This window comes from Phycodurus eques, chromosome 14 (assembly GCF_024500275.1).
Source record: "Phycodurus eques isolate BA_2022a chromosome 14, UOR_Pequ_1.1, whole genome shotgun sequence".
Classification (NCBI taxonomy): Eukaryota; Metazoa; Chordata; class Actinopteri; order Syngnathiformes; family Syngnathidae; genus Phycodurus; species Phycodurus eques.
In genome coordinates this window covers 43,246-70,000 of record NC_084538.1, presented here as the reverse complement: position 1 = coordinate 70,000, position 26,755 = coordinate 43,246, and the positions used below count along the sequence as shown (strand labels likewise).

Here is a 26,755-nt window from a genome sequence, read left to right as displayed (position 1 = left end):
GTTTTCATTTCATCTTCGAGTGTTCAACGACATGCATTTTTCCAAGGACGTTTCGGTCCAGTTTAAAAGGATCGAAACGTGAACAATATGTGCTCGTTTGTTCATAGTGAATTTTAAGCCATTTTTTTTTTAATTCAAAGTTTGATTAAACATACAAACGTGTATACACATGCAGGCAATTGCTATGTAATAAAATATATAAACATAAAAAAAAGACAAGATACATAGCAAAATGTAGGCACAGTAGAGACCTTTTCGTTCAAGATCACTTAATGAGAAGTCGCCAAGGTATTGTCGTGTATAAATACTTTTGTTACTCTTTAAGTATGTGTACCAAATAATTTGTACAAGGAATATTTTAAAATTTGGAAGGGATTAGCATTCTCATTTTGTGAAAGTACAATTTGCCGCTTAATACTAAGCCGTATGTTTTTTTATTTTTGTTTTTTTCAAGTCGTGTTGAAATAAAGTACGCTAGTGTAGTGACGTCATCGTTTTTTCCTTTCATACATCGGCCGGGCTGGGCTGGGCTGGCTCGGCAGGTTCCACGTCATCAGAGGAATGGGGAGCGAGCCACGTGACCTCCGCCAGGCTTAGGGTTGGCTGTTGAGGGTCACGTGACACGTCAGAGCGATGTACTCCGCCCACGCGAGCCCACTTCCGGTCTCCGCCACGTCCCGGTGTCCAAAGCGAACTCCTCCGGAACCAAGGGGGCGGGGCCACGCGTCTGGCCGGCGACGTGATTGGTCGAAGGAGCCGCCAGCGGGCTGAGCTCCCATTGGACAGCCAGCTGTCACTCCCGCGCAAGCCCCGCCCTCGCCTTCAGCTGCACTCGGCTGGTGGAGCCGGACCAAACCAAACCTTTGGCGGATCCGCCGGAGATCCATCGGCGATCGGGGATCGATCGATTGGTAAATTGGTTGGTCCACGTGGACCCTTGGGCGGGATGTCCCGGCTGCTGGAAGGAAGGAACAAAGACAAGATGAAAGAACTGAACGTAAAGGTGAGCCAGCAACAAACAAGAAATGGGAAAAAAGAAAGAAAGCCACCCTGCCCCGATTATTGATTATCGATTACCGGCCAGCAGCCGTCCAAAGCTTCTCGTTCCAAAGCGTCAATGTCTCTTTGAGCCTCTTTTCTTCGGTTCCGCTTTTTTCTTTTTTTCCCTTTCTTTTTTTTTTTTTTTTTTTTGTTTCCCCCCTCGTGTGGACCTGGCAAGTCCGCTTCTTTATTATTGCTTCCTTTTATTGATCCGTGATCGGGGTTTTGGTCGCTTGATTGCTTTGGTTTGAGTTAGTGCGCGCGCGTGTGTGTGAACGCAAGCAACTTGGCGGAAATGGAACGGTTTTTCTTCTTTCTTTCCCGTTTGCTTCGAAAAAAAACCTTTTTTTCTCGCCGGTCCGCTTGTGAGCGTGCGCGTGCGCGTTCTCGTGTGTTATGTTTGTAGCCGCACGCGTGGCGTTTGCGCTTCGTTTGCGGTTTGCGCGCGTGTGTGTGCGTGCGCGTCCGTTACTCGCAGCGTGGCCGCTTTGTCCTGCAGAGGAAACGGGCGGGGGGAGGGGTGTGCGCGTGCGTCCAATCAGGAAGTACCGCCTTGTGAATTTTTTTTCTTTTTTTTCTGCCCTGTGAAAATGTCCAACTACAAATTGTTGACAACACTTCATCAAAGACTTGCGCACTCATCATTATTATTATTTGATATTAACAATGGTTAAAAGAGGCTATTATTGATTAGGATGGATTAAAATGGTTGCTAACAGTTGATGAAACACACATGACAGACGACGCATGTGCGTGTCACATGTGTTCTGTATTTATTGTTATTGATGTTAGCGCCATGTCAAACTAAGCTATGGCAACACGATCCATGTCTTTCCGTGTGTATGCTTATTCAAGCCACAGTCGGGGAAGATGCCAGCCTGACCCGGCAGACCCGAACGAACGTATCGTGAGGGTCTGCCGACCATCCGACGGAGTCCCCCGTCAGTCCCCTGTCAGAAGCACACGTCCGACTCCGCCTCCGGCAGAACTTCACAGAACGTCCCGAGGGAGACGCGGGACATTGAGTCCGAGCGGACCTCGTTCAGCGCCTCCGCTCTCGAAGCTCAAGGAGTCCTCTTGAGCATTTTTGGTCAGGGGGGAGGCAGGCGATGGGCACCGGCGGGCCAGGGAGAAAGCGTCTTTGGTTGTCGCTGAGACAAAAAGTCGGGCGTGGGAGGCCATAGGGAATGACTTTCGAACAGCTTTGAGGAAATTCTGGTCCACCGTCCGGCGTATCAGGAGGGGGGAAGCGGTGCGCCGTCAACAGAGCGGGCACGGGGGCACTGCTGACCTCGACTCCAACCACTGTGAGTGGGTGGGCCGAATACTTCAAAGACCTCAATTCTACCGACACGCCTTCCCGTGCGGAACAGTGAACCAGCTCCACACCCTCGGCAGGGTCCCGGAGGGTGCGTGGGAGTCGGCCCGACCACTTTACATGCGCTTTGTGGACCCGGAGAAGGCATTCGACCGTGTCCCTCAGGGATTCCTGCGGAGGGTGCTCCAGGTGTACGGGGTACCGGACCCCCTGATACGGGCTGTTCGGTCCCTGTATGACCGGTGTCAAGAGATTGGTCGGCATGGCCGGCAGTAGTAGTCCCAGGAAGTGAAGGCGTTATTGTTGGGCCTTTTTAAAAATGGAGGTGGTGTTTACAGACCTCGTCAGGTTGTCAGATAGGTTGGTTCCGAGAAACCGACCCGACTGAAACCTCTGCACGCGCCTGCCCTGCGGTTAAGAGTGGTAGGGGTTCTGTTTTGCACTTCCTGAAGTCAATAATAAATCATCTTTTGTTTGTTTTGCATTTAACATAAGATCACTAATTTGCAGAGCACCACTTGGAAAATGTCCACAATCTCATGCCTGTGCAGAGCCTCGTCTCCTCTCGACAGAAGTCCGATAACTGTAGTACCGTCCGCGTGTTTTATGATGGAATTAGTTGCATGGAGGCTCATTGCTGTATAATGAGTACAGTGTCGGCTCAGCACGCAGCTTTGAGGGGAGCCGATGGCGAATGCGATGGTGGACGAAAGACGGGAGTCGACTTTGACGGGCTGTGGGCGATTAATGACAAACTCCTTCATCCAGTTGCAAATAGGGTTAGACAAGCCAAGGTCAGACAGTTTGTTTGGGATGGTTGTGTTGAATGCAGAACCGTATTCGATAAAAAGGATTCTTACATGCAGGTGGGTCAGTGCTGAGCGGAGGGCGACGTCGATGGCACCGTTTGTAGATCTGCCCCGTCTGTAAGCGAATTGAGGTTTGGGGGGAGACTAGTTTGAAGGGGTTTTAGTCCCAAAAAACTTCATAATTGGAGTGAGTGAAACTGGTTTACAGTCGCCGAGACTGTCAGTAGTGGGTTTCTTGAGAACTGTGATGATAACTGAGGTTTTGAGATTTCTTCCCGTATGACATTGAAGATAAGGGTAAACACAGTCCAGAGCTGCTCTGATCCACGGGCAGACCGAGTGACCTCGTGTTCCTGGAGAGGGAGTACCCTGGAGTCAGCATTCTGTGTCTGGCACAGGAGCATTACACACACCGCTGAAGGTGTAGCGGTACTTTTTCCATGCTTGGGTTTAGTCTTCATTCGTGTGGTTCAGTTCTTACTCGGTGACGGCGTGAATGTGTGTGTGCTCGTGAACGCTTGTCCGTCCACATGTGCCCTGCGACTGACTGGCGACAGGGTGCAAAGTGAAAGTGTCATGAACGGAACAGAGGCTAGGACCCAAAAAATGCAAGACTCCAAAACAAATGGACAGTTTCCAAAAAGAGAGGTTTAATAGACGGGCATAGGTCGGTACACGGGCAGGCAATCCAAGAAGGGCAACAGTATCCAAGAACATGAGGCAAAGAGGCGAGGTCGATAATCGGAACAGGGTCAAAGTCTTACTGTGAGTCTGTGACAAGGAATGCTGGAACGTGACGACAAGGTACAACGAACTGGCAACGAGAGGGAATGAGACACGAGGTTAAATACAATAGGTAATTAGGGTGAACGAGGCACAGGTGGTGAAGATGCTCACAGGAGCAGGTGTGTGAGAAACGAGAGAGGAAGACAAAACCTGGCACACACGCACACACACACACACACACACACACATGACAGTACCCCCCCCCCTTAACGGCCGGCCCCAGACGGCCCTGGGGCCCCTGGATGCGCAACGTGGAAGTCCCGAATGAGCGAATCATCCATGATAAACGCAGACGGTACCCATGAACGTTCCTCAGGCCCATAGCCCTCCCAGTCCACCAGATATTGAAACCCCCTCCCCCTCCGACGAGACGACAACAGCCGCTTCACAGCGAAGACAGGGCCCCCATCCACAAACCGGGGGGGAGGAGGGGGCCTGGAAGGCGGGACCAGAGGGGACTCCCGGGCTGGTTTGAGTAGGCTGACATGAAAAGCAGGGTGGACCCGCATCGACCTTGGGAGCCTCAGCTTCACGGTGACAGGGTTGATGATCTTTGTGATGGGGAAGGGCCCAACGAACCTGGGAGCGAGCTTCTTGGACTCCACCCGGAGTGGAATATGTTTGGTCGAGAGCCAAACTCGCTGACCCACTTTGTAGTTCGAGGCCGGTGTCCTCCGACGGTCAGCAGCGGCTTTGTAGGACCGTCCCTGGCGCAGCAGCATCTGTCGGGCTCGCTCCCAGGTCCTCCTGCAGCGTCTCACCAAGGTTAATGCCGCTGGAACTGTGGACTCAGGGGCTATGGCAGGAAACAGAGATGGTTGGTAACCATGCACAACGTGAAAAGGCGATAGACCAGTGGATGCAGAGGGGAGGGAATTGTGGGAGAATTCGACCCAAACCAATTTCTGAGACCAGGATCGCGGATCCTGTGAAGCGAGACATCGGAGCCCCGTCTCCAGGTCCTGGTTCAGCCTCTCGGTTTGGCTGTTGGTTTCAGGATGAAACCCAGATGACAGACTGACGGTAGCACCTATGAGATTGCAAAACTCCTTCCAAAATTGCGAAATGAATTGGGGACCCCTATCAGACACCACATTCTTGGGGAAACCATGGAACTTAAAAACCTGATTAATCATCAGCTCGGCAGTGTCTTTAGCTGAGGGGAGTTTTGGAAGTGCAATGAAGTGTGCCATCTTAGAGAACCTGTCAACAACTGTAAGAATGGTGGTATTGCCTTTAGAGGCCGGTAATCCTGTCACAAAGTCTACGGAAATGTCTGACCAAGGACGTTGTGGTATTGGCAGGGGTCGCAACTCCCCAGAAGGACGTTGATGAGAGGGCTTGTTGGCAGCACATACCTGGCAAGCATTGACATAATCAATAACATCCCTCCTAATATTAGGCCACCAAAAGCGCTGTTCGACCACTGATTGAGTCTTGGCAATGCCTGGGTGACATACAGTGCGGTTCGTGTGAGCCGAGTGGATGACTCTTCCCCTTAAGGTCGGACCCACATAAAGCCTGTTTTCAGGGCAATCGTCAGGGCTAGGAGTGTCTTTCAGAGCCCCTTTAACCGCCGTTTCAATGTCCCAAACAAAAGCGGAAATAAAACATGACTTGGGCAAAATAGTCTTTGGGTCGGACAAAGAATTCTCTTCGGAGAAAATGCGTGACAAAGCATCTGGCTTACCATTTTTAGAACCGGGTCGGTAGGATAGCGTGAAATTAAATCTAGTAAAGAACAGAGCCCATCTAGCCTGCCTCGCATTTAATCTTTTAGCAGTCTTAATATACTCAAGGTTCTTGTGATCTGTCCATACTAAAAACGGAGTCTGTGCCCCCTCTAGCCAGTGCCTCCACTCCATCAAGGCCACCTTGACTGCCAGCAGTTCACGGTCACCAATGTCATAATTTTTCTCAGCTGGGGTCAGTTTTTTGGAGAGAAAAGCACAAGGATGTAATTTATCATCCTTGAGAGATTTCTGGGAGAGCACTGCTCCTATTCCGGCATCAGACGCATCGACTTCTACCACAAACTGCTGTTGGAGATCTGGCAAAGTAAGGATGGGAGCGGAGGTAAAGCTCGACTTAAGTTTTTGAAACGCTGCCTGACAAAGCGGGTTCCATGCAAAAGGTTTGTGTGGCGAGGTAAGATCATGCAAAGGAGAGGCTATAGAACTGAAATTCCTGATGAATTTTCTGTAGAAGTTTGCAAACCCTAAGAACCTTTGTACAGCTTTGCGTGACGTGGGGGCCAGTTCGTTCTGTCATGAACGGAACAGAGGCTAGGACCCAAAAATGCAAGACTCCAAAACAAATGGACAGTTTCCAAAAAGAGAGGTTTAATAGACGGGCATAGGTCGGTACACGGGCAGGCAATCCAAGAAGGGCAACAGTATCCAAGAACATGAGGCAAAGAGGCAAAGAGGCAAGGTCGATAATCGGAACAGGGTCAAAGTCTTACTGTGAGTCTGTGACAAGGAATGCTGGAACGTGACGACAAGGTACAACGAACTGGCAACGAGAGGGAATGAGACACGAGGTTAAATACAATAGGTAATTAGGGTGAACGAGGCACAGGTGGTGAAGATTGCTCACAGGAGCAGGTGTGTGAGAAACGAGAGAGGAAGACAAAACCTGGCACACACGCACACACACACACACACACACACACACACATGACAGAAAGTTTACTGCTGTCGGCACTTCCTGCGCCGTCACTATGGTGTCTTCCGCGTTTCCTGAGCGTTGCCGTGTGGGCGTGTCTCGCGCTGGTGGTCAGCCAGTGTGACTGGAGTCTCATGACACACACACAAGCGTCTTCAGTCTTGTGTCAGCTGATTTCTGAACTGTTTGATGCGTTAAGAGAGGAAAAACATTTAAATGACACAATACCCTTTTTATTGCTGTTCTGCATTCATTCATGACTTTTATTTGTTGACATTTGATGGCAAAGTTCTGACCAAAAGTGGCAAATCAGCTATTTTACATTCATTCATGAAAATAGAGAAGTTGTCTTTATTACCACGGTGAATTTCAAAAAGTAGCCTCCTCTGCTCAACCTTTCATTTGCTGAGGTTGTCTTGTGTGTGTGTGTGTGTGTGTGCGTGTTTGTTTGTGTGTGTGTTTAGAACAAAGAGAAGGAACGAGTGAAGGAGCGGGAGAAGGAGGCCCGCTCCAACAAAGGTCACCTGTTCACATCCCTCACCGTCTCGTCCACCACTTTGTGCTCGTCGTGCAACAGAAGCATCACCGCCAAGGAGGCCCTCAGCTGCCCCGGTAACAAGCAAGCACGCACACGCAGGCAATCACAGCAGTTCACGATTTACCTTTCTGTCCGTGTGTCAGGCTGCAACGTGACCATTCACAACCGCTGCCGAGACAGTTTGGCCAGCTGTGCCAAGATGAAGCAGAAGGTACCGGATTCACTGATGATTGTCAAACGTCATTACGCGATTGTACGCAGGGTTACGTGCCAATAGATTAGCAGCAAACTTTGTCCACTGTACCGAGGAAGTAAAAAGTAAAAAGAATCCGAAGTGATGCTCGGTGTAGGGCCATCATCCGCCTCGAGCGCTCAGCTTGAGAGCGACGTAATACGATGAAAGGTTGACAAAACAATCGTAGTCGTCGTAATGAAATCCTCACACAGCTGCGATGAGGTGTAGAACGGGATAGGTATGTTTGTACGTTAACCTTGAGTGCCATAAAAGAATATAAATAAATTGAATTATTGTTATTATTATTATTATTGTTGTTATTATTAATCCACAGTATGGGGTACACCTCGGTTTTTGGGCCACGGTTCAGTACATTTTCTTTATGTTTTGTACATAAATAGAACAACTTATTTTCTCTCAATGTTGTCTCTTTAATTTGCAGGTTAGCAAAAAACTGCATTTTGTAGTATACTGTATGATATAACCTGTTTCAAGTTAGCCATTATTTAAACACAACTCTTTCAAATGGTAAATTGCCTCTTGTACCTTGACATGAGATAATACAGTAGTAGAACATCCATCCAGCCATTTTCTGTACCGCTTTATCCCCACTACGGTCGTGGGCGTGCTCTGGTGCCTATCCCAGCTATCTTCGGGCAAGAGGCGGGGTACACCCTGAACTGGTCGCCAGCCAATCGCAGGGCACATGTAAACAAACTACCATTTGCACTCACATTCACACCTACGGGGCAATTTAGAGTCCTCAATCAACCTACCATGCATGTTTTTGGGATGTGGGAGAAAACCGGAGTGCCCGGAGTGATGCCACCGTGCCGCCTGATCGTAAAACAGAACAAACATAACATGTTGCCCCTTAGTTTGTTTACATCAAAATTAACTACTTGTGTAACAGTTGGAGCACTCAATTTTCTACGTGAATGAGTTCAAAGTTCAGTTCACTGTTCCAAAAATGAACGAAGTTAACCTGTCCAAAACCGAACTAGTTCATAGTTCTTTTTTTTTTAATTTATTTTTTTTATTTTTTTTTAAGATGTTGCTGATGGGCTATTATCGTCCAAACACTGGCTAAAACATCCATCCATCCATCCATTTTCTGAGGCGCTTCTCCTCACTAGGGTCGCGGGCGTGCTGGAGCCTATCCCTGCTTTCAAAACATTCTGATACAAATAATAATGTTTCTAATAAAGAACACGTTCTCTCCAATTTATGGAGTGTCCCTGAACACAACCTCGGTCATATAAACATGAATGGCAACCGCACCAAATCGATTGCATATGCTTTGACGTTGAGAAAAAAGTAAACCTCATGAAAATCGGATGAGAACTGAGCAAGTTATGATTTATTTTCAATATACATGGATTGGCTTAGATGGGGACCTTGCCCCCACCAACGTGGCTGCTATGTGGGCACGTCATTTAGCTGGACTGCCACAGTGCGCTGGCGTTTCTCATACCCTTTCTATTCATGTCTATGTATTGCTGTTTGCACTCTGAAATCACTCCGCCAAGCCCTCTCCTATTGGATGCGCAGTCTGACTCTACAAGTGATGGCGGTCAACTGGAGTGTATTGAAAAAAAACATTTAAACTCGAGCGGCAGCGCCGCAATGGCAAACGGCCACCTTGACGCAACTTTGCATTTTGAACGGTGTTTACGCGGGATTCAAAGTGAAGTGTAAAAAGGCTTGTACGGGCACACGCACTCACTGTGAGTGTTGTCCTACGTCGAACACCTTGGGAGCTTATGAGGCGCTGCGTTGGAATATCATTCAAATATTTTTGAACAAACCTTCCAATGATAACAGTATTTTTTTGAAAAATAAAAAACTTAAAATGCACTGTTTCAAATTATTCGGCACAGCAGAGTTTCAAGTTGTTTTTAAAAAGCTGAAAACAGTAATTTGTTGAATTTGCAGCAATAGGAGGTCATAATACCAAAATTTCAAAAGATAATCAAAAACATCATAAGTTACATTTCGACATAGAAATGTAACCATGGGAAAACAACAACAAAAATTTGGAAAATACGACAAAGTGAGGGATCGGTAAAAAAAAGAAACACAACTACACAGAGGTTTCAGTACAAAAATGGGGGATAGGTTTAAAAAACTCTCGAATGTCAAACTGAATACGCGGGGTCCACTGTAGTCTGGTAGTCATGAATGACGACTTGCCATGGAGAGAAGCACAACGGCCTGTCTCTTGGTCTCTCTGTTTACAGCAGCAGAAGCTGGCGATGGCAAGAAACAGTTCGGCCCTTCAGAAAGTTGCTCTGCGGACAAAAAGTGAGTTGGCTCAGTTTTCCTGCTACATGATGGAAGTTGTGTGTTGCTGTTGTACTTTCCGTGCATTGTGAAGAGTTTGTCACGCCGCTCTGTAGCCCCGATGATGAAGGAGCGTCCCAGTTCGGCCATCTACCCGTCAGACAGCCTCCGCCAGTCTCTGCTGGGCTCCCGACGGGTCCGCTCGGGCCTCTCGCTGGCGAAGAGCGTCTCCACCAATAACATCGCCGGGTGAGTGTGACGTGCGAGCCGGTCGCTCCTCGGTACGCGAGCCGTCGTATCTTACTGTTACGAGAACGCTCTCTGTGTCTGTCCGTCCGTCCAGGGTGAGCGAGGACTCAGTCGGGCTCAGGAGGATTCTGTCTCAGTCCACCGAGTCGCTTAACTTTCGGAGCAGGACCTTGTCCATGGAGTCGCTCACTGACGACGGTGCGTATTTGCGCTCGTCGCTACCGCTTCCCGTCTGTTTCGAAGAGTTGAAGGTGAAGGCTTGTGGTTACTAGGAGACTGGTGGTGGAGCCCCCTGCTCGAGGAGCTGCAGGCAGAGGGACGCAGCGTCCAAGCTGACAGTTGGAGTCTGGTCGTGGAGCCCAAATTCCTGCAGACGCTCCACAAAGACCTCATTAAACAGCAGGACGTCATCTACGGTACACAGCTTAATGGCATCCAGTCGTTGCAGCGAGAGCTAACAAATACATTCCGGCGGCGTCCTTGTTGTCATGACAACGGCCACAGACCTCCATTTGCTTCGTGCGCAGAGTTAATTCAGACGGAATTTCACCACGTCCGGACCCTGCGGATCATGGAGGGCGTGTACCGGCGCGGCATGCAGGAGGAGGTGATGCTGGAGGCGGGAGTGGTTCACACCATCTTCCCGTGTCTGGACCAGCTGCTGGAGCTCCACACCGCCTTCCTAGCCCAGCTTGTGGCCCGCAGGAAGCAGGGCACCACCGAGGGCAGCCACGGCAATTTTATCGTCCCAAATATCGGAGAGCTGTTGCTCACGCAGGTGACGATCTCACACTGAGTAAAGGCTGGGGATGTCGTCGACGGGAAAGGTGACAACAAAATCAGTGAAAAGTGTACATGCGTGCAGTTCTCAGGTCAGTCTGCCGACGACATGAAGAAAGTTTACTCGGAATTTTGCAGTCGTCACCCGAAAGCTGTGAAACTCTACAAAGATGTTTTAACTCGTGACAGAAGACTGCAGCACTTCATCAGGGTGAGTAAGCATGTACACTTGTACCTGAAGCTAAACCTGGACCAGAAGCTAGAACTAGAGCAAGGCCTACTGACACAAGATCTGGATTGGGTCCCCCAGCCTTGCTCCTAAGACATGACATCGATGCAAAGAAGACATTTTTCTGGACCTTGTACATGTGACAAACTAGTACTCTTACCAAGACCAAAGGCTAGACCTAGTTGAGGACCTAAGGCTAGACTAAGACGAAGGCTGGACCTTACATCGACTCAGTTGGGGGTAGGCGCGTAGTCTTTATTGACCCATGTTGTTCTCACACAGTCGGGTCTGGTCTGTAGTGTGTAGATTGCCGGTCATCCGTGTCTTGGTAATCACAAAAGGTTGAATGGAGCCAATTGAACTGTTGTTGTTTGTTGAAGACGTTTCACTTTGAATATTTTGAAGCGTGGAGCCCCCCTCCTGTTTAGGTTCTGACATCTCTTACCCAAAGTTTGTCTCATTTCACATGACCAATGGTCAATTTTGTCACCAGACCGGTGAACGTCAGAACCCACCAGAACCATAAGTAGCGAGACTCAGCACTTCGAAATGTCGAACTGCAAAAGCTTTTTGAATTCAGAGTGACACGTCTTGCATAATAGAAGAAAAGGCCAGTTGCCTCCATTCAATCTTTGCGGACACACAAGCTTTAGGCATTAGCGTATGAAGTGAGCGTGTGAACTTTTGGGAAGGGAAGGACTTCTCCAGTCTTTTCTCTGCTCCACTGTTGATTGGTGCTCTGTGGTTCGCTTTCTCATCATGTTCAGCGCGCCTGCCGCGGTCCTCTGCTGCGTCGTCACGGCGTCCAGGAGTGTATCCTGCTGGTCACGCAGAGGATCACCAAATATCCCGTTCTCGTCCAGAGGATCCTCGACAACACCAAAGGTACGCCACTGCTCATCCGTCCTCCATTTTGATCATCAATTGTTGAAAATTGGTTCAGAATTTGGATAATGGATTGGATCAGTTCTTGAAAATGGGTTGTTCCAAAACCCAAAATGATTGTTCAATAATAGTTTCTGACAATGGCATCCCTGAGTGCATGTCCAGTTACGCTCTCATTCTGAGAAAGTCAGAGGTCGGAGATATGTCTTCATTGGCAGCTGGCTCAGGTGCATCCTTGAGCTCATCAGATACCGCTGTGTGGCAATATTGTGCAGGTCAAGACAAGCAAGTATTATGTTGCACACTCCTTGGGGTTCCCCTTGCAAATAGTGCAGGAACTCCATTTAAGAGCACACCTTGTTTTTAATGTTTCAAGGCTGCAATTTTAAGTTGGAATTTAAAGAACTTAGGTTGGTAAAAGATTGAAAATGGGGTACTATATTTGTATTTTCTGTGCTTTTTGTTTCTTCAAATAAATACACATTGGGTGAGGCCATGCTGGCTATTCTACTGGCTAGTAGCCTTCAGTATGATACTGTGTGCAGACTAATTTAGAGGACTCAATATCTGGATTTGATCATCTTAAAAGTTTGGATCTGGATCTGATTAATCCAATCCAACTTAAAAGTAAGACGGACTCCATGATCCTGGATAACAAAAACGATCCAGATTTCAAAATCTGGATCATTTTTGCTCCGGATTACAATATTTTGAACAACTGAGCCCAGGATGAAAACCTGTTTTCTTTGGGGTTGTGCTGCCAGTTATCCCCCATAAGGTTTTAGTTTTTTTCCCCCATTTCCTTCAAAAAATCCGAACAAATCCAGTGGAAGCTGTGGGTGAGGACAATAAGTGGAGTGGATGTCAGAAAAAGAAAGAGAAGATGGCCAGACTTGTGAGGTGACAGTCTGGGAAGCAAAATTCCACCATCGGCTTTATGGAAGGCATTTTCTCACAGGTACAAACAAAATGTTTGCTTGGGTTGTCTTTAATTAGCCAAACATAATGACTAGCCTGCTAATAGACTACAGCACGCTCTCCATTTGAGGGCCAAAAGAGCATGTCTGCGCAGCAAGGTCAATTAGCCGGTCCCTCGGTGTTCACGTTAACAACGTCTGAATTTCCTTCACGTCTGTTTCTGTTCAAAAGTAAATTACACCCGCTGTTCCAGTTTACCTCACGTAACATCTTCTTTGCGACTGACACTTGGCACAATCAAACTACAGCGGTCGACAATAAAATTCAAATCATCACGAAAGCCATTTTGCTTGTTTTTTCAATGGCTCCGTCTTTGTCAAATGATATTGGAAGGCTTTGATTAGTTGTGGCGACTTTGGAGCACGCTTAGCTTAACATGGAGAGATGAGCATGACGTGCTGGAGGCCATCCCAGCCTGAACTGGTCGCCAGCCAATCGCAGGGCACATATAAACAAACAGCCGTTCGCACTCACATTCCCACCTACGGGCAATTTAGAGTCTTCAATCAACCTACCGTGCATGTTTTTGGGATGTGGGAGGAAAACCCATGTCGGCGCAGGGAGAACGTGCAGGCGAGGCCGGATTTGAACCCATGACCTCAGAACTGTGAGGCAGATGCGCTAACCAGTCGTCCACCGTGCCGAGAGAGAGGCAGTTTGGGCCAATGTGAGGAAAGCGGTGCAGGCGAGCAAAGTGGTAGCGGCTTCAGTCAAAAAGCAGCGTGGCAACGGGGGTCCCAGTTTTCCCCTGGAGACGTCTTTGACGGCGAAGCGGGTTGGTCGTCAATGCCGCCGAGGAGTTCAAACACTCACCACCAAGTGACCTCCCCTCAGGCAATGAGGACGAGGCGCGAGCTCTCAGCCAAGCACTGGGCCTCCTCAAGGAGCTGATCAGCTCGGTAGACCGGGAGGTTCTGGAGCTGGACCGGACGAGGAGGCTGCAGGAGGTCCAAGCCCGGCTGGACCCCAGGGCTCAAGCGGAGGTTCGTGGCGGAGGCCTGTTCCGAGGAGGAGAGCTTCTGCGAAGGAAACTCCTCCATGAAGGGATGCTCCTTTGGAAGGTCCAAGGCTCCAGGATGAAAGGTACGAGACCGAAGACCGGTCCTGTCCGTGTGATGGGCGGAGCTAACAAAGTCAGGCGACCTGTCCGTTTGTACTTCCAGACATTCACGTCCTGTTGCTGTCGGACATCTTGGTTTTCCTTCAGGAGAAAGACCAGAAGTTCACCTTTGCGTCCTTCGTAAGTTCTCGCTGATGACCTGAAGTGATTGCTCGACCGCCTGCTGCGGCTACAATGTGTGTGTGTGTGTTTGTGACAGGACAAGTCTCCGGTGGTCTCTCTGACCAAGCTGATCGTCAGAGATATAGCCAATCAGGAGCGAGGGATGTATCTGATCAGTGACTCCACTCCCCCGGAGATGTACGAGCTGCACGCATCCTCCAAAGACGCCCGGCGCACTTGGATGAACACGATACACCAGGCCTCGCTCAGGTACACGTACTACTACAATACTACACGCGTGTATTTATTTTATTACACTTTTCGATTATATCAGCCCATCGATGATTCAAGTAATCGCAGAAAAATGCATTTTTTTCATAATACCAATACAAATTAGGCCTGTGAGGTGCTGGTATTCTTGTTGTCCAATTGGGGTCGCAAACCTCACGTTTTACACTGTATTATTTACGTGTGACTTTGAGTGTGTGGCTTTACAAGACTGGGCCTGGCCAGGTGAGTGACGTGGGCGTCAGCCAAGGAGAGCGGAGTTGGCTGTTTTTTAGGTCAGGTTAGCCACTCTGCGCATTCGTGGGTGTCCGTTGTGGCCGTAGTAGCTAGTAGAGCAGGGGTGTCAAACTCATTTTTGTCGCGGGCCACATTTTAGTTAGGATTTCAGAGGGCAGTGAAACCATATAGATGTTCAATCGCCTCATCATATTATTTCAGATACATAACAAATTGAGAGATAACTAGTTTTGAAATCAGAAGACAACGATAATAATTCTTTCAACTATTGTTCAAGTGACTGTAAAAAGGCGTTTAGTAACAGAAAACTGCAATATCGCAACATTATTGTTTATTACGTATGACAATTTGGAATTTTGGGACAGATTTGAGCAAGAATCATGGAAGTTGACGCACATGATTTGCTTTTGCGGGTTACATAAAATGATGTGGCGGGCCACATCTAACCCCTGGGGCTTTATAGTCTATTTATGTGCTTGTTACAGGTTTGTTTTGTTAGCATTTGTTCAATCAAGTGATTTTTAGTGCACCGGCAGCTGTGTCTATCCTAACCACCCGCAGAGGGATTCTAATATCAAATTAGATGTGTACGATTTAAAAACTTGTCATACCGTGAAAAGTGAACCGCGATATGGTGAGGGATGACTGTACTACAACACAATGTACTGCGACAAAATTTACAACATGCACACTGTATTACTACATTCATGATATACTTGTTGCAAGTACTACCAGGGTGTCTGTCCACTCCTTACACCTTGTGTGTGTGTTTGTGTGTGCGTGCACAGTTGTCCGTCCAGAGAAGAATTCCCTCTGATCGAAACAGAAGACAAAGCTTTACTGCGACGTCTTAAAGGTAGCGCCCAAGCTTCTTGATGTTCTTCATCGTTATCGGCTTCTTCATCTTGTCGCTCTTTCTTGCGCTGGTCTCGGTCAGCGGACATCTTGCAGAAGGATCGCGAGGTGTTGGAGCTCCTTCAGGAGCGCGTGACTTTGTTTTCGGAGCTGGCGGAGGCGACAGGAAGAAGTGGCGCGGGAGAAGGAGGTCCAGAAGTCGGCGGCGCGCCCTGCAGACGGTCCGACAACAGGAAGTTGTTCCGGGCGGACGTTGCTCACGCTCACGCGCCGCCCGCCGAGCCGCTGCTCGCCGGCGCCATCTGTGAAGGTGAAGCTGAAGGTCATGCGTTGTGGACCTCGTGGAAAGGGTGGATGACTCACGATGTTGTTGATCTTCAGTGGACAAACTGAGCCATCTGCTGGCGGGATGCAACATCATGAAAGCGTCCGTCGCCAACTGCAACCAGGAACTGAGCAGTGAGGGGCCGCCATCGTCAGCCGTTTGAAAATACTGTACCTTAACCATCATCGTCATCATATTGTTGTCTTTGCGTTAGACGGCGAACCCACGACAATCAACGCTTCTGTAGAACTCAACTCTTCAAAGGTAAATTGACCTGCTGTCAACCTGACATCATTGAAACGACTGATTCCACGTTGCATGTATTATATGGCTCATTGTCATATCATTTGATCAATAACAGACATGCCCCACTAGATTTCCTCTTGAAAATCCATTTGACTGAAATGAGTATTTGAATTATTGGCAAGTGTCATCCATTAAAAGGTCATAATTGTTTCTAAGAATAGAAATTATTCCAAAGTAATAATTTTCAAAGTTTTAATGCCAAAATGTCTTGACCATTAGGTGTCCAACATTAAATTTATGATTTGCAACACGTTTTCTGGAGATGCAAATGACATTTTGGGATATATCAGATTTTTCACCTTTTGTTTAATATGCCTTTTCCATGAAAATCATAACAAATGTGTCTGTTTTAAGAGTTTTTTATTTTTATTTTATTTTTTTCATTATTTTTATACAAACGGTCCTTTGTCACTCAAGGTGTCCTTAACGTTAATGCCACTGGAGATTATGTCACAGTACAGCTGAGGGAACTGTGAGCTGAAGTGCCAGGATGAGGCAGCCATTGTTATCACACAAAATCATTGGTGTTATTTCTGAGATACAGTATGAATGAATACTGTGTGTACGAATTTGTCAGTGTTGGAACTATTGCATGTCTTTACCGTTATTACGATTTTATAAAGACAAGAGTAATGGGCTTAATGAGTAGTTCGGACAATTTATACGCTTGTATCTGCGGTTTCAAGGTCAACCCATGTCAATTATGCAACTCATACCATTTTTAGGAAGCTGTTTACGTCTTTCCGGGCAGCACGGTGGACGACTGGTTAGCACATCTGCCTCACAGTTCTGAGGTTCAAATCCCGGCCTCGCCTGTGTGGAGTTTGCATGTTCTCCCCGTGCCTGAGTGGGTTTTCTCCGGGTACTCCGATTTTCTCCCACATCCTAAAAACATGCGTGCTAGGTTAATTGAAGTCTCTAAATTCTCCCAAGGTGTGAATGGTTGTTTGTTGATACAGTAGGTACGGAAAGTATTCGGACCCCCTTAAAATTTTCACTCTTTGTTATATTGTAGCCATTTGCTAAAATAATTTAAGTTCATTTTTCCCCCCTCATTAATGTACACATAGCACCCCATACAGACAGAAATCTTTCCAGAATGACTAAAAAAGAAAAACTGAAATATCACACATCCGCCATAAGTATTCAGACCCTTAGCTCAGTATTTAGTAGACGCACCCTTTTGTGATGCTGCCACCACCGTGCTTCACTGTTGGGACTGTATTGGACAGGTGATGAGCAGTGCCTGCTTTTCTCCACACATACCGCTTAGAATTTAGGCCAAAAAGGTCTCATCAGACCAGTTAATCTTATTTCTCACCATCTTGGAGTCCTGCAGGTGTTTTTAGCAAACACCATGCGGGCCTTCATGTGTCTTGCACTGACGAGAGGCTTCCGTCGGGCCACTCTGCCATAAAGCCCCGACTGGTGGAGGGCTGCAGTGAGTGTTGACTTTCTAGAACGTTCTCCCATCTACCGACTGCATCTCTGGAGCTCAGCCACAGTGATCTTTGGGTTCTTCTTTACCTCTCTCATCAAGGCTCTTCTCCCCGGATTGCTCAGTCAAAGGGTCTGAATACTTATACTTATGGCAGTGTGATATTTCAGCTTTTCTTTTTTAATAAATCTGCAAAGATTTCAACAATTCAGCTTTTTACTGTCAATCTGGTGTGTGTACATTGAGGGGCGAAAAATGAACTTAAATGATTTTACCACTGTATGTGCCCTGTGATTGGCTGGTGACCAGTTCACGGAGTACCCCCGCCTCTCGCCCGAAGATAGCTCCAGCACGCCCGAAACTTAGTGAGGATAAGCGGTACAGAAAATGGATTGCTGTTTATGTCTTTCCCATTATGCACTTTTGTCTTTCCCAGTATAAAAAGTGTAAGTGTATTTCAGAGGGCCACCACAATTTGCTCTGTCAAGGATTGCCTTTGCTATGAATGCCTAAAATTTCAAATTCAAAATCATCAATAACTTTTTGAGGAGACATTTGCCTGAATAAAACGAAGGCGGCATGAAAAAATGGCCAGTTTTTTTTTAGTCTTTACCGCTATTGATGAAATTATATGAGAATAACCTGTATAGGCTGTATTGTGCACGAAACATTCCAAACATTCAAAACTAAAAACCTGGTTCTCGATGCAGGACACAAATGGGAACCAGCTGCAGGAGGCAACGTTGAAGGAGGCGAGTGTCGCGTTGAAGGAGGTAAGCAACGCGTCGCGCTCCTGTTTCGCCATCCGTGCTAACCAAACGATTTCCATAGGAAGTGCGTGCACGTCTGGTCAGCGTGAGCACGCAGCTTCACGCTCTTCAGGTCAGTGGTCGTCGTTACCGTCCTCGTGCTTTGTTGGTTCACCGAGGTTCCTTTCCTCTAACTCTTTGACTGCGTCCCCAGGCTGCCGTCATTCGTCAGGACTCGGCGGTGGAGCTGTTCGTCAGGACTGGCCCCGCCCCAGGGGCCACCTCCTGGCCCCGCCTCAGCCGCTCGGTGTCGCGGGACACGGGTTTGGACGGCGGCGAGGCGGTGCTCCTGAGGCGGCAGGTGGAGCTTCTGCAGGAGGAAGTGAAGCGGCTGCGCGGTAGAGAGGAGGAGCTTGGCAAACAGGAGGCAGAGCCGGTTGGCAGGAGGAGGAGCAACGGAGACTTGAGTGACGTCATCAAGGGAGAACCGGTACGGAACGGCCGCTTGTCTTGAAGGTCCGCCGTATAGCGAGTGACAGTGTGCGCACTTCTGCCGCTAGTTTTCGTTCTTCAAAATTTCAAACAGCGCACACAACAGATTTACAAAGTCGCAGCCACAGCCGATCAAACATGGGCTTTCACAACAAAAAACGACTTTTCCAGGTAGTAAGCGAGAGCCAGCAGTACTAAAACAGTAAATACCACAACTGGACAAAGAATGTGCCACGGGCCCCATCTGGCCTGTCCGCAGTCTTGTCAGCAGCCCTTGCGGCCTTTATGAGTTCAATAAAACGTAACGTATGCGCCGCGTATATTTTGATGGGCACGTGCGCACAGTGGAGGGAAGCGAGTCGTTTATTACCCCACTAAGAATTTGGAAGTCCTAACATGCTCAAAATGTCAGCAGACAAAAAATTTTGAAAAAGTGATGGCCATATATGTAGACATGTTTTTGTGAATGTTGATTAAATCATGGCGTAATGTGAATAGTCGCTTTAATGGGACATCATTTTTTTTAATAGGTTTTATTTACATTTTTATTTTCTAATTATCAGAATCAGAGTCATCTTTATTTGCCACATATGTCAAAAACACAAGGAATTTGTTCCCGGTAGTTGGAGCCACTAGAGTACAAAAAACAGACAGCCATTTGACAAAAAATACTTTGGATACATAAAAACATAAAACACAGTACGCAGAGTTACTGAGCAATGAAAGGTTGCCAGCAATGTGGTAATGCTGGTCCAATATTTCTTTGGGGACAATTGTGCAAATGATAGACTCCTCTAGCAATTTAGAGCAGTTTGAAATGACTAACAGAGCGATAATCTGGAACAGTGACCATTGTGCAAATGGTGCAGATACTTCTCAAGCACATGAGTGCCCAGTATTGGTCAACAGCAGATATGCAAGTGGTGCAGAGTGACGAGACTACTACAGTGAGTGCACGAATAATGTGGCCCGACAGAGATTTGACAGCAATCTCAAGACAAAATTGGCAGCATTTTACAGTGGAATTGTCAGTTAACTCTTTAAGAAGTTAAACGCAAGAGGGAAGAAGCTGTTGGAATGTCTGCTGTTTTTAGTTTGCATTGTTCGATAGCGCCTCCCTGAGGGAAGGAGCTGGAAGAGGTGGTGACCAGGATGTTGAGGCTCGAAGAGGATTTTGGATGCTCTTGTCTTTGTTCTGGCAGCGTGCAAGTCCTCGAGGGTGGGTAAGGGGGGTACCGACGATTATTTCGCCAGTCCTGATTGTCCGTTGCAGTCGGAGTTTGTCCTTTTTTGTGGCAGCACCAAACCAGACTGTAATGGACGAACACATAACCGATTGAATGACTGTTGCATAGAACTGCCTGGACAGCTCCCGTGGCAGGCCGTGCTTCCTCAGAAGCCACAGGAAGTACATCCTGTGGTGTGGGCCTTTTTGAGGATGGAGTTGATGTTGGTCTCCCACTTGAGGTCCTGTGAGACTGTAATTCCCAGCAGCTTGAAGGAATTTAATTGAACAAGATATACCAGCGCTAAGCGGCACGGTAGTCGACTGGTTAGAGCGTCTGCCTCACAGTTCTGAGGACTGGGGTTCAATCCCCGGCCACGCCTGTGTGGAGTTTAAATGTTCTCCCCGTGCCTGCGTGGGTTTTCTCCGGGCACTCTGGTTTCCTCCCACATCCCAAAAACATGCACGGTAGCTTCATTGAAGACTCTAAAATGTGCGAATGGTTGTTTTTATCTATGTGCCCTGCGATTGGCTGGCAACAAGTTCAGGGTGTACCCCGCCTCCTGCCCGATGATAGCTGGGATAGGCTCCAGCACGCCCGCGAACCTAGTGAGGAGAAGCGGCTCAGAAAATGGATGGATACCAGAGCTACACAAGTATCAGCTCAAAACAATTCAATTTATTCCTTTGTAAAAAGAAAAAATATTTTTTGACACTATTGATGTTAGCATGTTGGTGTGACAATCGTTTGTTTCTCAAATGGCTCCTTCAAAAAAATTGGGAAAACAAACCGTGGGGTTTGTTTACCCAGTACTGTATAAATTAGTGTTTGCATTCTGATCCAGATTATGATTTTGACTGATCTCAATCCATGATCAGACAATACATCTGAATATTATGATTACAATGTGTTTTGAGGGAAAGCTTTATTGCTACACAATGACCTGTTATAAATAAAATTGTTCATTATTCAAGACCAATCAGCACCTAATTTGGCTTGTACGCGCTGCATCATCATCACCGCTGCGGCATTTTCCTCCTGTTGGTCGAGGTCAACCTGTAACATTTGAACTCTCATATGGTTTGTTTTTCCTGCTCAACTGTTGAATGCCCCCCCCCCCCCCCCAAAAAAAATAAATTATTGTTCTCTTGGTCTTCAAGAAACAAAAGTTGTCTGAGAAAGCTCATTGTTGCCTAGCTCAGCTAGTTAAGTAGGTACAAACTTTGTCTCGCATGCACGTGTTCCTAATCAAGTGGCTATTAACGTCTTTGCTGTGCCTTTCCTTTTTCTACTTTGAACAGGTGAGGAGAAGGCGGGGCAGTAGAGAGCTTGAACCCCACCCCCTCGCTCCACTGGCCACTCATGACCCTCTCGACCAATTAGACGGTGTTCAGGAAGCCAACGAGGAGGAAGAAGACCAACAAGTGGTGAAGATTTCTCCTCGCTCTGACAGCCCCAGAGGTCAGTAGCCAGTCGGTAGTAACTACATTAGGTCATAATAATTGTACACGCAACAGAGTCCACACATAGACAGGACGTTGTCGTAGTTGTTAGCACACCTGACATCAAGAGTTCTCTAGTTGTCATTTGTGTGCCTTTACTCTGGGTACTCTGGCTTCCTCTCACATTCCCAAACACATTGACTAGCAACCAGTTCATTGTTTGTCTATATGGGCCCTGACATTGACTGGCGACCAATCCAGGGTGTACCCAAAGTCAGCTGGGATAATATAATAATGCATTACACGTATATAGCGCTTTTTCAGGGAGATCAAACTGCTTTACAATTGCACACAACATGCATTCCACAGTCACACCCTAGTGGTGGTATGGTACTTTTGTAGCCACAGCTGCCCTGCAAGGGGCAGTCTGACGGAAGCGTAGCTGCCATTCTGCGCCGATGGCCCCTCCGACCACCACCAAGCATCTGACCCTATCCATAGAAAATGGATGGCGCTACGTACATGTACACTATATAATCCGGACCCACCCAAAATGGGTCTGTATCCCACCTTAGGCTCCTGACCCACCAGTTCAGAATCACTGATCCAGACTATATACATACTGTACAGTCTTGCTCACTACTATTGGCACTAATGAAGTTTACGTACTAAATGTGGAATATCTGCTGAAGAAAATTAATCAAGTGAAACTTTTTTAAAATAGAATTTGACACAAAAAAAATTATAAACAATATTTTATGGACAGATTCAACAAAAATAGAGCTTTTTGGCAATGGACACAAGCATGATGTTTACAGACGCCGCAATGAAACCTAGTCAAACATGGAGGATCCATAATGGTGTGGGGCTGCTTTGGTACATCTGGTACTGGAAACCTTGACTATCATAGCCAACATGAAATCGGAAAATTTTAGAGAGAGAGATTTTAGAGCAAAATGTCTTACCCAGCGTAAGAAAACTTGGTTTGAGGCAAAGATCATGGGTCTTCCAGCAAGACAAAGACCCAAAGCACACAGGAATGGTAAAAAGGAAAAAAAAATGGACTGTTTTCAAATGGCCAGCAATGAGTCCTGATCTCATACCAAATTGAAAATCTTTGGGGGGAGCTGAAATCTGCCATTGGGGAAAAGAATGCTGCAAAAAAAAAAAAAAAAAAAAAATGAATTCACAAATTGGATGGAGACTGGACCCAAGAGTAGATGGAGGCTGAGAGGTTGTGATGAACAGTTTATTGAAAAGGGAAAGGTAGATGGTACTTGAGATGCACTGGCGGGTTATTGAGGCAGAGAATACGTGGCAGGCAATAACGAGGACGGGCGGCTGGCTTGACGGCGAGGTGGCAGAAATCCACTTGACGAGGAACACGGAGGATACACTGAGGACAAGGAAGACACAAAGGTCACAACGACGACAATGGATTGAGTAGGCTTATTTGGAGACTGGGGAGCCGTTGTACCGCTTGGAAACTTCAATACTCTGGCAAGGGTGTAAAGCACCACCCAGGCTCCAACAGAAGAACTGCAGGATGGCTCATGACAGACTTGCGCTGCGGTGCCGGACAATTCTTCCTACGTGTTCATGGTCAATTTTGGAAATTCCAGCAGACAGCGCCGACCCTATTTTTTTCATGCCACTGAACACCAAACGCGGAAGGCCAGGCAGTGTCAGGAGAGGGTGCCGTATTGTCAAACAGTTTGTCACGATGCAATGCAACGCAATTGATTATTTCCAAAATGGACCATATATATATCGAGAGATATTTTCCACAGAAATCTCACAATATTTGTTTTTGATGTTAATCTGAGATGATATTCATGGACAGTTAGTGAACTCAAAAGAAATAGTTTTTTGTTTGTTTTTTAACAAAGGCCAGCAGAAGGGGACGTGGCATGCGTTGCCCCCTCCCCCCCTGCTGCTTTGACATGAAATATCATTTTTGACATGAAATGAATTCATAAATCATCTTTTTAAAGTAATGATGCTAGATTTTGTCTCATTAATAATTGATGATTATCGGGACAGGCATCTTCTTTTGGGGTTTTTCAAGAAGTGATGCACCTGCACGGCTTGTCCGAGATGAGTGATGGGCCTACAGCCACACAACCAACCATTTTGGCCAAAATTGCCAAATATCCACTTAAAAATGTCAAAAACTGTCTGAAGCTAATGCAAGGGAATGCCAGGAACACAGACAACATGGCCTCTGTAAACCATGTGACGTGGATTTAACCAATGCAGAGCCTTGCGCTGAATTCAAATTTAAATTCAATTCAATATTATGTCACAAAATCAGTAATTCATTATACGGTATGATATTTATCCTGCTCACCCAGAAATAAATATACATATATGTTTAATTATTTGTATTTTATAATTTATTTTTGTTTTTCCTTTCTTGTCCTCTGGGGATAGTGGTGAGGTGGCCGCCACTACATACAATAGATGTTTAAGTTGATGGCTAACATGACCTCTGACCTTTCAGACCTGCAGGACATCCCAGAGGAGAGCGAGTGTGGAACTGATCCCAGTTAATGTTTCCTCGTGATGTCACCGTAACGTCACTCGTGAACAGAAGAGAATTGGTGCGTAAATGATGTCATTTCCTGCTCCAGAAGGACTTTTCCAAATATTGCTGTCGAACTTGAAACAGGAAGCGCATAGGAATAGGTGGACATAAACACAGATATGAATAGAAGACGTGATACACCAGCGCACTACAACAGCCCGGCTAAGCAATGTGCCTACATGACGGCCACGTTGGTGGGGGCAAGGTTCCCATTAAAAGCAATGCATTTATTTACATTGAAAATAAATCATACCTTCCTCATTTACCAATCGATTTTCAAGAGATTTCCTTTTTTTGTCAACGTCAAAAGCGTGTGATATTATTACAGAACAGTAGGAAAAAAAGGGCCCCAAAAAATTTACTCTTACCTATGATGAACCCTTTTCAAGGATTGTAGTAACAACACAAAGAAAAGGAACTGACTTGTGATTGTATGGCGTTGTGTGCAACCATGTGCAGCACATTGTGAAGACATCCTTGGTATTTTGGTTTATGTGCCATCTATAAACATGGAAAGCTGACAATTTGCCCCCACTAGCTTTAGCGTCGCATTAGGCAAGCAGCTCAAGGGGGTGTGTCCTATCTACCTATTGTTCACTTCTTTATGACTATTTATTTGTCTTCATGTTAGTAAAAAAGACTGAAAGTTTTCATCCACCTTTTAATGACTGATCAAAACAAAGAGGGAAACTGTTGGCACGTTAGCTAGTCGTTGAATTCTTCAAAATGGCCGGCAGGAGACGTTTTGAGACATTTTGAGGTGTGGACTCGAGTCAGACTCGAGTCATGAATTTGAAATGACTTTAGACTCGACATGACAATATGTTATAAGACTTGGACTTGAACAGCAATGACTTGTGACTTCACTTGGACTTGAACCCATTGACTTGAAAAGACTCGCTACGTTGACCAAAGCACTGAGAAACCAACACTTTGTAGTGTTCTCTTCTTATAGCTATATGTGCAACTTATTGTTTTACTACAGGAAAATAGGATAGGTGACAACATAATGCTGAAGGTCTTAATGATTATATATTAGGTAGAAGTGTCCCACGCCGTTATTGCTAATGTGTAGTGACTTCTTCATATGTTTTAACACCTAACGCTCTGGTAGAGGAATTGACCAAGAGGTAATTTTTCAAGCACTACCTAAAGTAATGATTTCATTAAAAAAAAACAAAAAAAAACAGTACAACATAAATTAACAATAAATGTGACAGCTAAATAATGTATATATTCCAAGAACCACTGTTAGCATACACAGAAATGACGACAACTAACGTAACAATAAGGACCTTAAGTATTACATAAAAATAAAAAAATAAATCCACATTGCATTGTGGGAATCTTGGGGCTTGACAAGTATTGCAAAAAAAAAAAAAAAAAATCCACATTGCATTGTGGGACTCGCGCGGTTTGACGTCATGTATGCTTCTTTTTGTCAGCATTAGCAGCTACCTTTGTGAGCGATCACGGAAGTCCTTACGCGGCGGGCCGGCCGTGCGCTGTCTCGACTTCCTGTTCATTACAGTCTGGTTTAGTCAGTGTAGTGTTCTCAAGAATCAGTCTTGTATATCTTTTTATTCACTTTATTTACCGATCAGCACACAGCATCTATTCGACATGAAACTACATTCTTCTTAGCCTCTTTTTGACGCAATATTTTTACATTGTGCCCCCTAGTGTTCCGACTGAGATACCACAGTAGGTTAAAATTGTACCTTTAAAATAAGATGGCAAATTTGATGGCAAACATAACCCAAACACTCTTTTTTTTAAATGAATGCTTTATGTTTTTGATACTCACAAGAAATCCTAAGTTTAAACTGAAATATATATTTGTGTTTGAAATTGCCTTCCTAGAAATGTTTGCAGACAAGAAAATGCAGTTTCCTGCTATATGCACAATGTGAATTTAAGAGAAATGCTGTTGATTATTTAAACGAGGAAACCAATTGGTCGATCATTATTAAGCGAAATGTTTTTTTTTCTTGTGTATTCATAATTGTTCTTTAACAAGAAAAAATATATTTTATCCTGAAACTTGATTATTCCGATAGAATTGTCAGTAAAAATACTCGATTACTAATTGCAGCACTACTTGATGCAAATTCTTATTTATGACAGGTCTGTTTAATGTCACTTGAGAAATAAAGTGAGAAAAAGTAAAGTCATAGCATAGAATAACTGAAAACGTACAATCGATCGGTTTTGAGGGGGCAATAAACTAAGCCCTCCCCCTTGACAATTGGCTGTGAAGGTGAACATTTTTTTGATCAGCCCCCTAGTTTTCTTATAAATGTTCAATGCACTTGTTTATCAATTTTTTTTTATATATCGATTTCAAAATATATTAATTATATAAATGCAGTATATTATATATATTAATATATATTTTTATCTTGTTGGTAAAATGACTCGAAACTCAAAAGTGTCGGATTTGACTCGGGACTTGCCTGTCTCGACTTGAAAGTTGACTCGGGACTTGAGGGCAGACTTGCAGACTTGCGTGACTTGCAAAGTAATTACTTGGTCCCACCTCGCTCACGGGACCTCCTGGCTGCTCTTCATTCATTCCTGTCAAACTTTTTAGTTGTTCTCAGGAGAACTTTTTGTTGTTTGTGTATATTTTTTTTAAAGAAATGTGTTCTGAATTGTGCTGTAATCTACTAAACTGGTCATTACTGCTGCATGTTCCCTCAATCGTGATTTTTCATCGGCATGAAAACATTGTACACTGTTTAAGAAATACAAACTATGTCAATAAAGGACTACATTAGGCCATTACAA

The 26,755-nt window shown here is 45.9% G+C and overlaps 2 protein-coding genes across 7 annotated transcripts in view; one reads left to right on the top strand and one right to left on the bottom strand.

Moving 5' to 3' along the window:
• Window positions 1–1,526, bottom strand: part of LOC133412625 (transmembrane protein 79-like) — a 5,382-nt gene extending 3,856 nt beyond the window's left edge. For 4 of the 6 annotated variants that reach the window (XM_061696095.1, XM_061696100.1, XM_061696101.1 and 1 more), the window contains exons 1-2: window positions 1,078–1,526; window positions 1–958 (exon numbers count right to left, since the gene is read on the bottom strand). The exon at window positions 1–958 is cut by the window's left edge and continues 204 nt beyond it. The gene's annotated coding sequence lies outside the window, so the exon portion shown is untranslated. Of the gene's footprint in view, window positions 1,039–1,077 lie in introns of those variants that run through there. The other 2 variants (XM_061696096.1, XM_061696097.1) reach the window with 2 other exon arrangements.
• Window positions 714–26,755, top strand: LOC133412624 (rho guanine nucleotide exchange factor 2-like). The gene is made up of 22 exons (XM_061696094.1): window positions 714–1,003; window positions 7,086–7,233; window positions 7,303–7,370; window positions 9,635–9,698; window positions 9,794–9,926; window positions 10,021–10,124; window positions 10,199–10,342; window positions 10,454–10,704; window positions 10,792–10,917; window positions 11,703–11,820; window positions 13,633–13,881; window positions 13,962–14,038; window positions 14,118–14,290; window positions 15,334–15,401; window positions 15,483–15,710; window positions 15,782–15,859; window positions 15,940–15,989; window positions 18,180–18,242; window positions 18,301–18,351; window positions 18,433–18,708; window positions 21,238–21,397; window positions 23,882–26,755. The coding sequence occupies exons 1-22, from the start codon at window positions 947–949 to the stop codon at window positions 23,929–23,931; spliced, it is 2,736 nt and encodes a 911-aa protein (XP_061552078.1). The 5' UTR covers window positions 714–946; the 3' UTR covers window positions 23,932–26,755.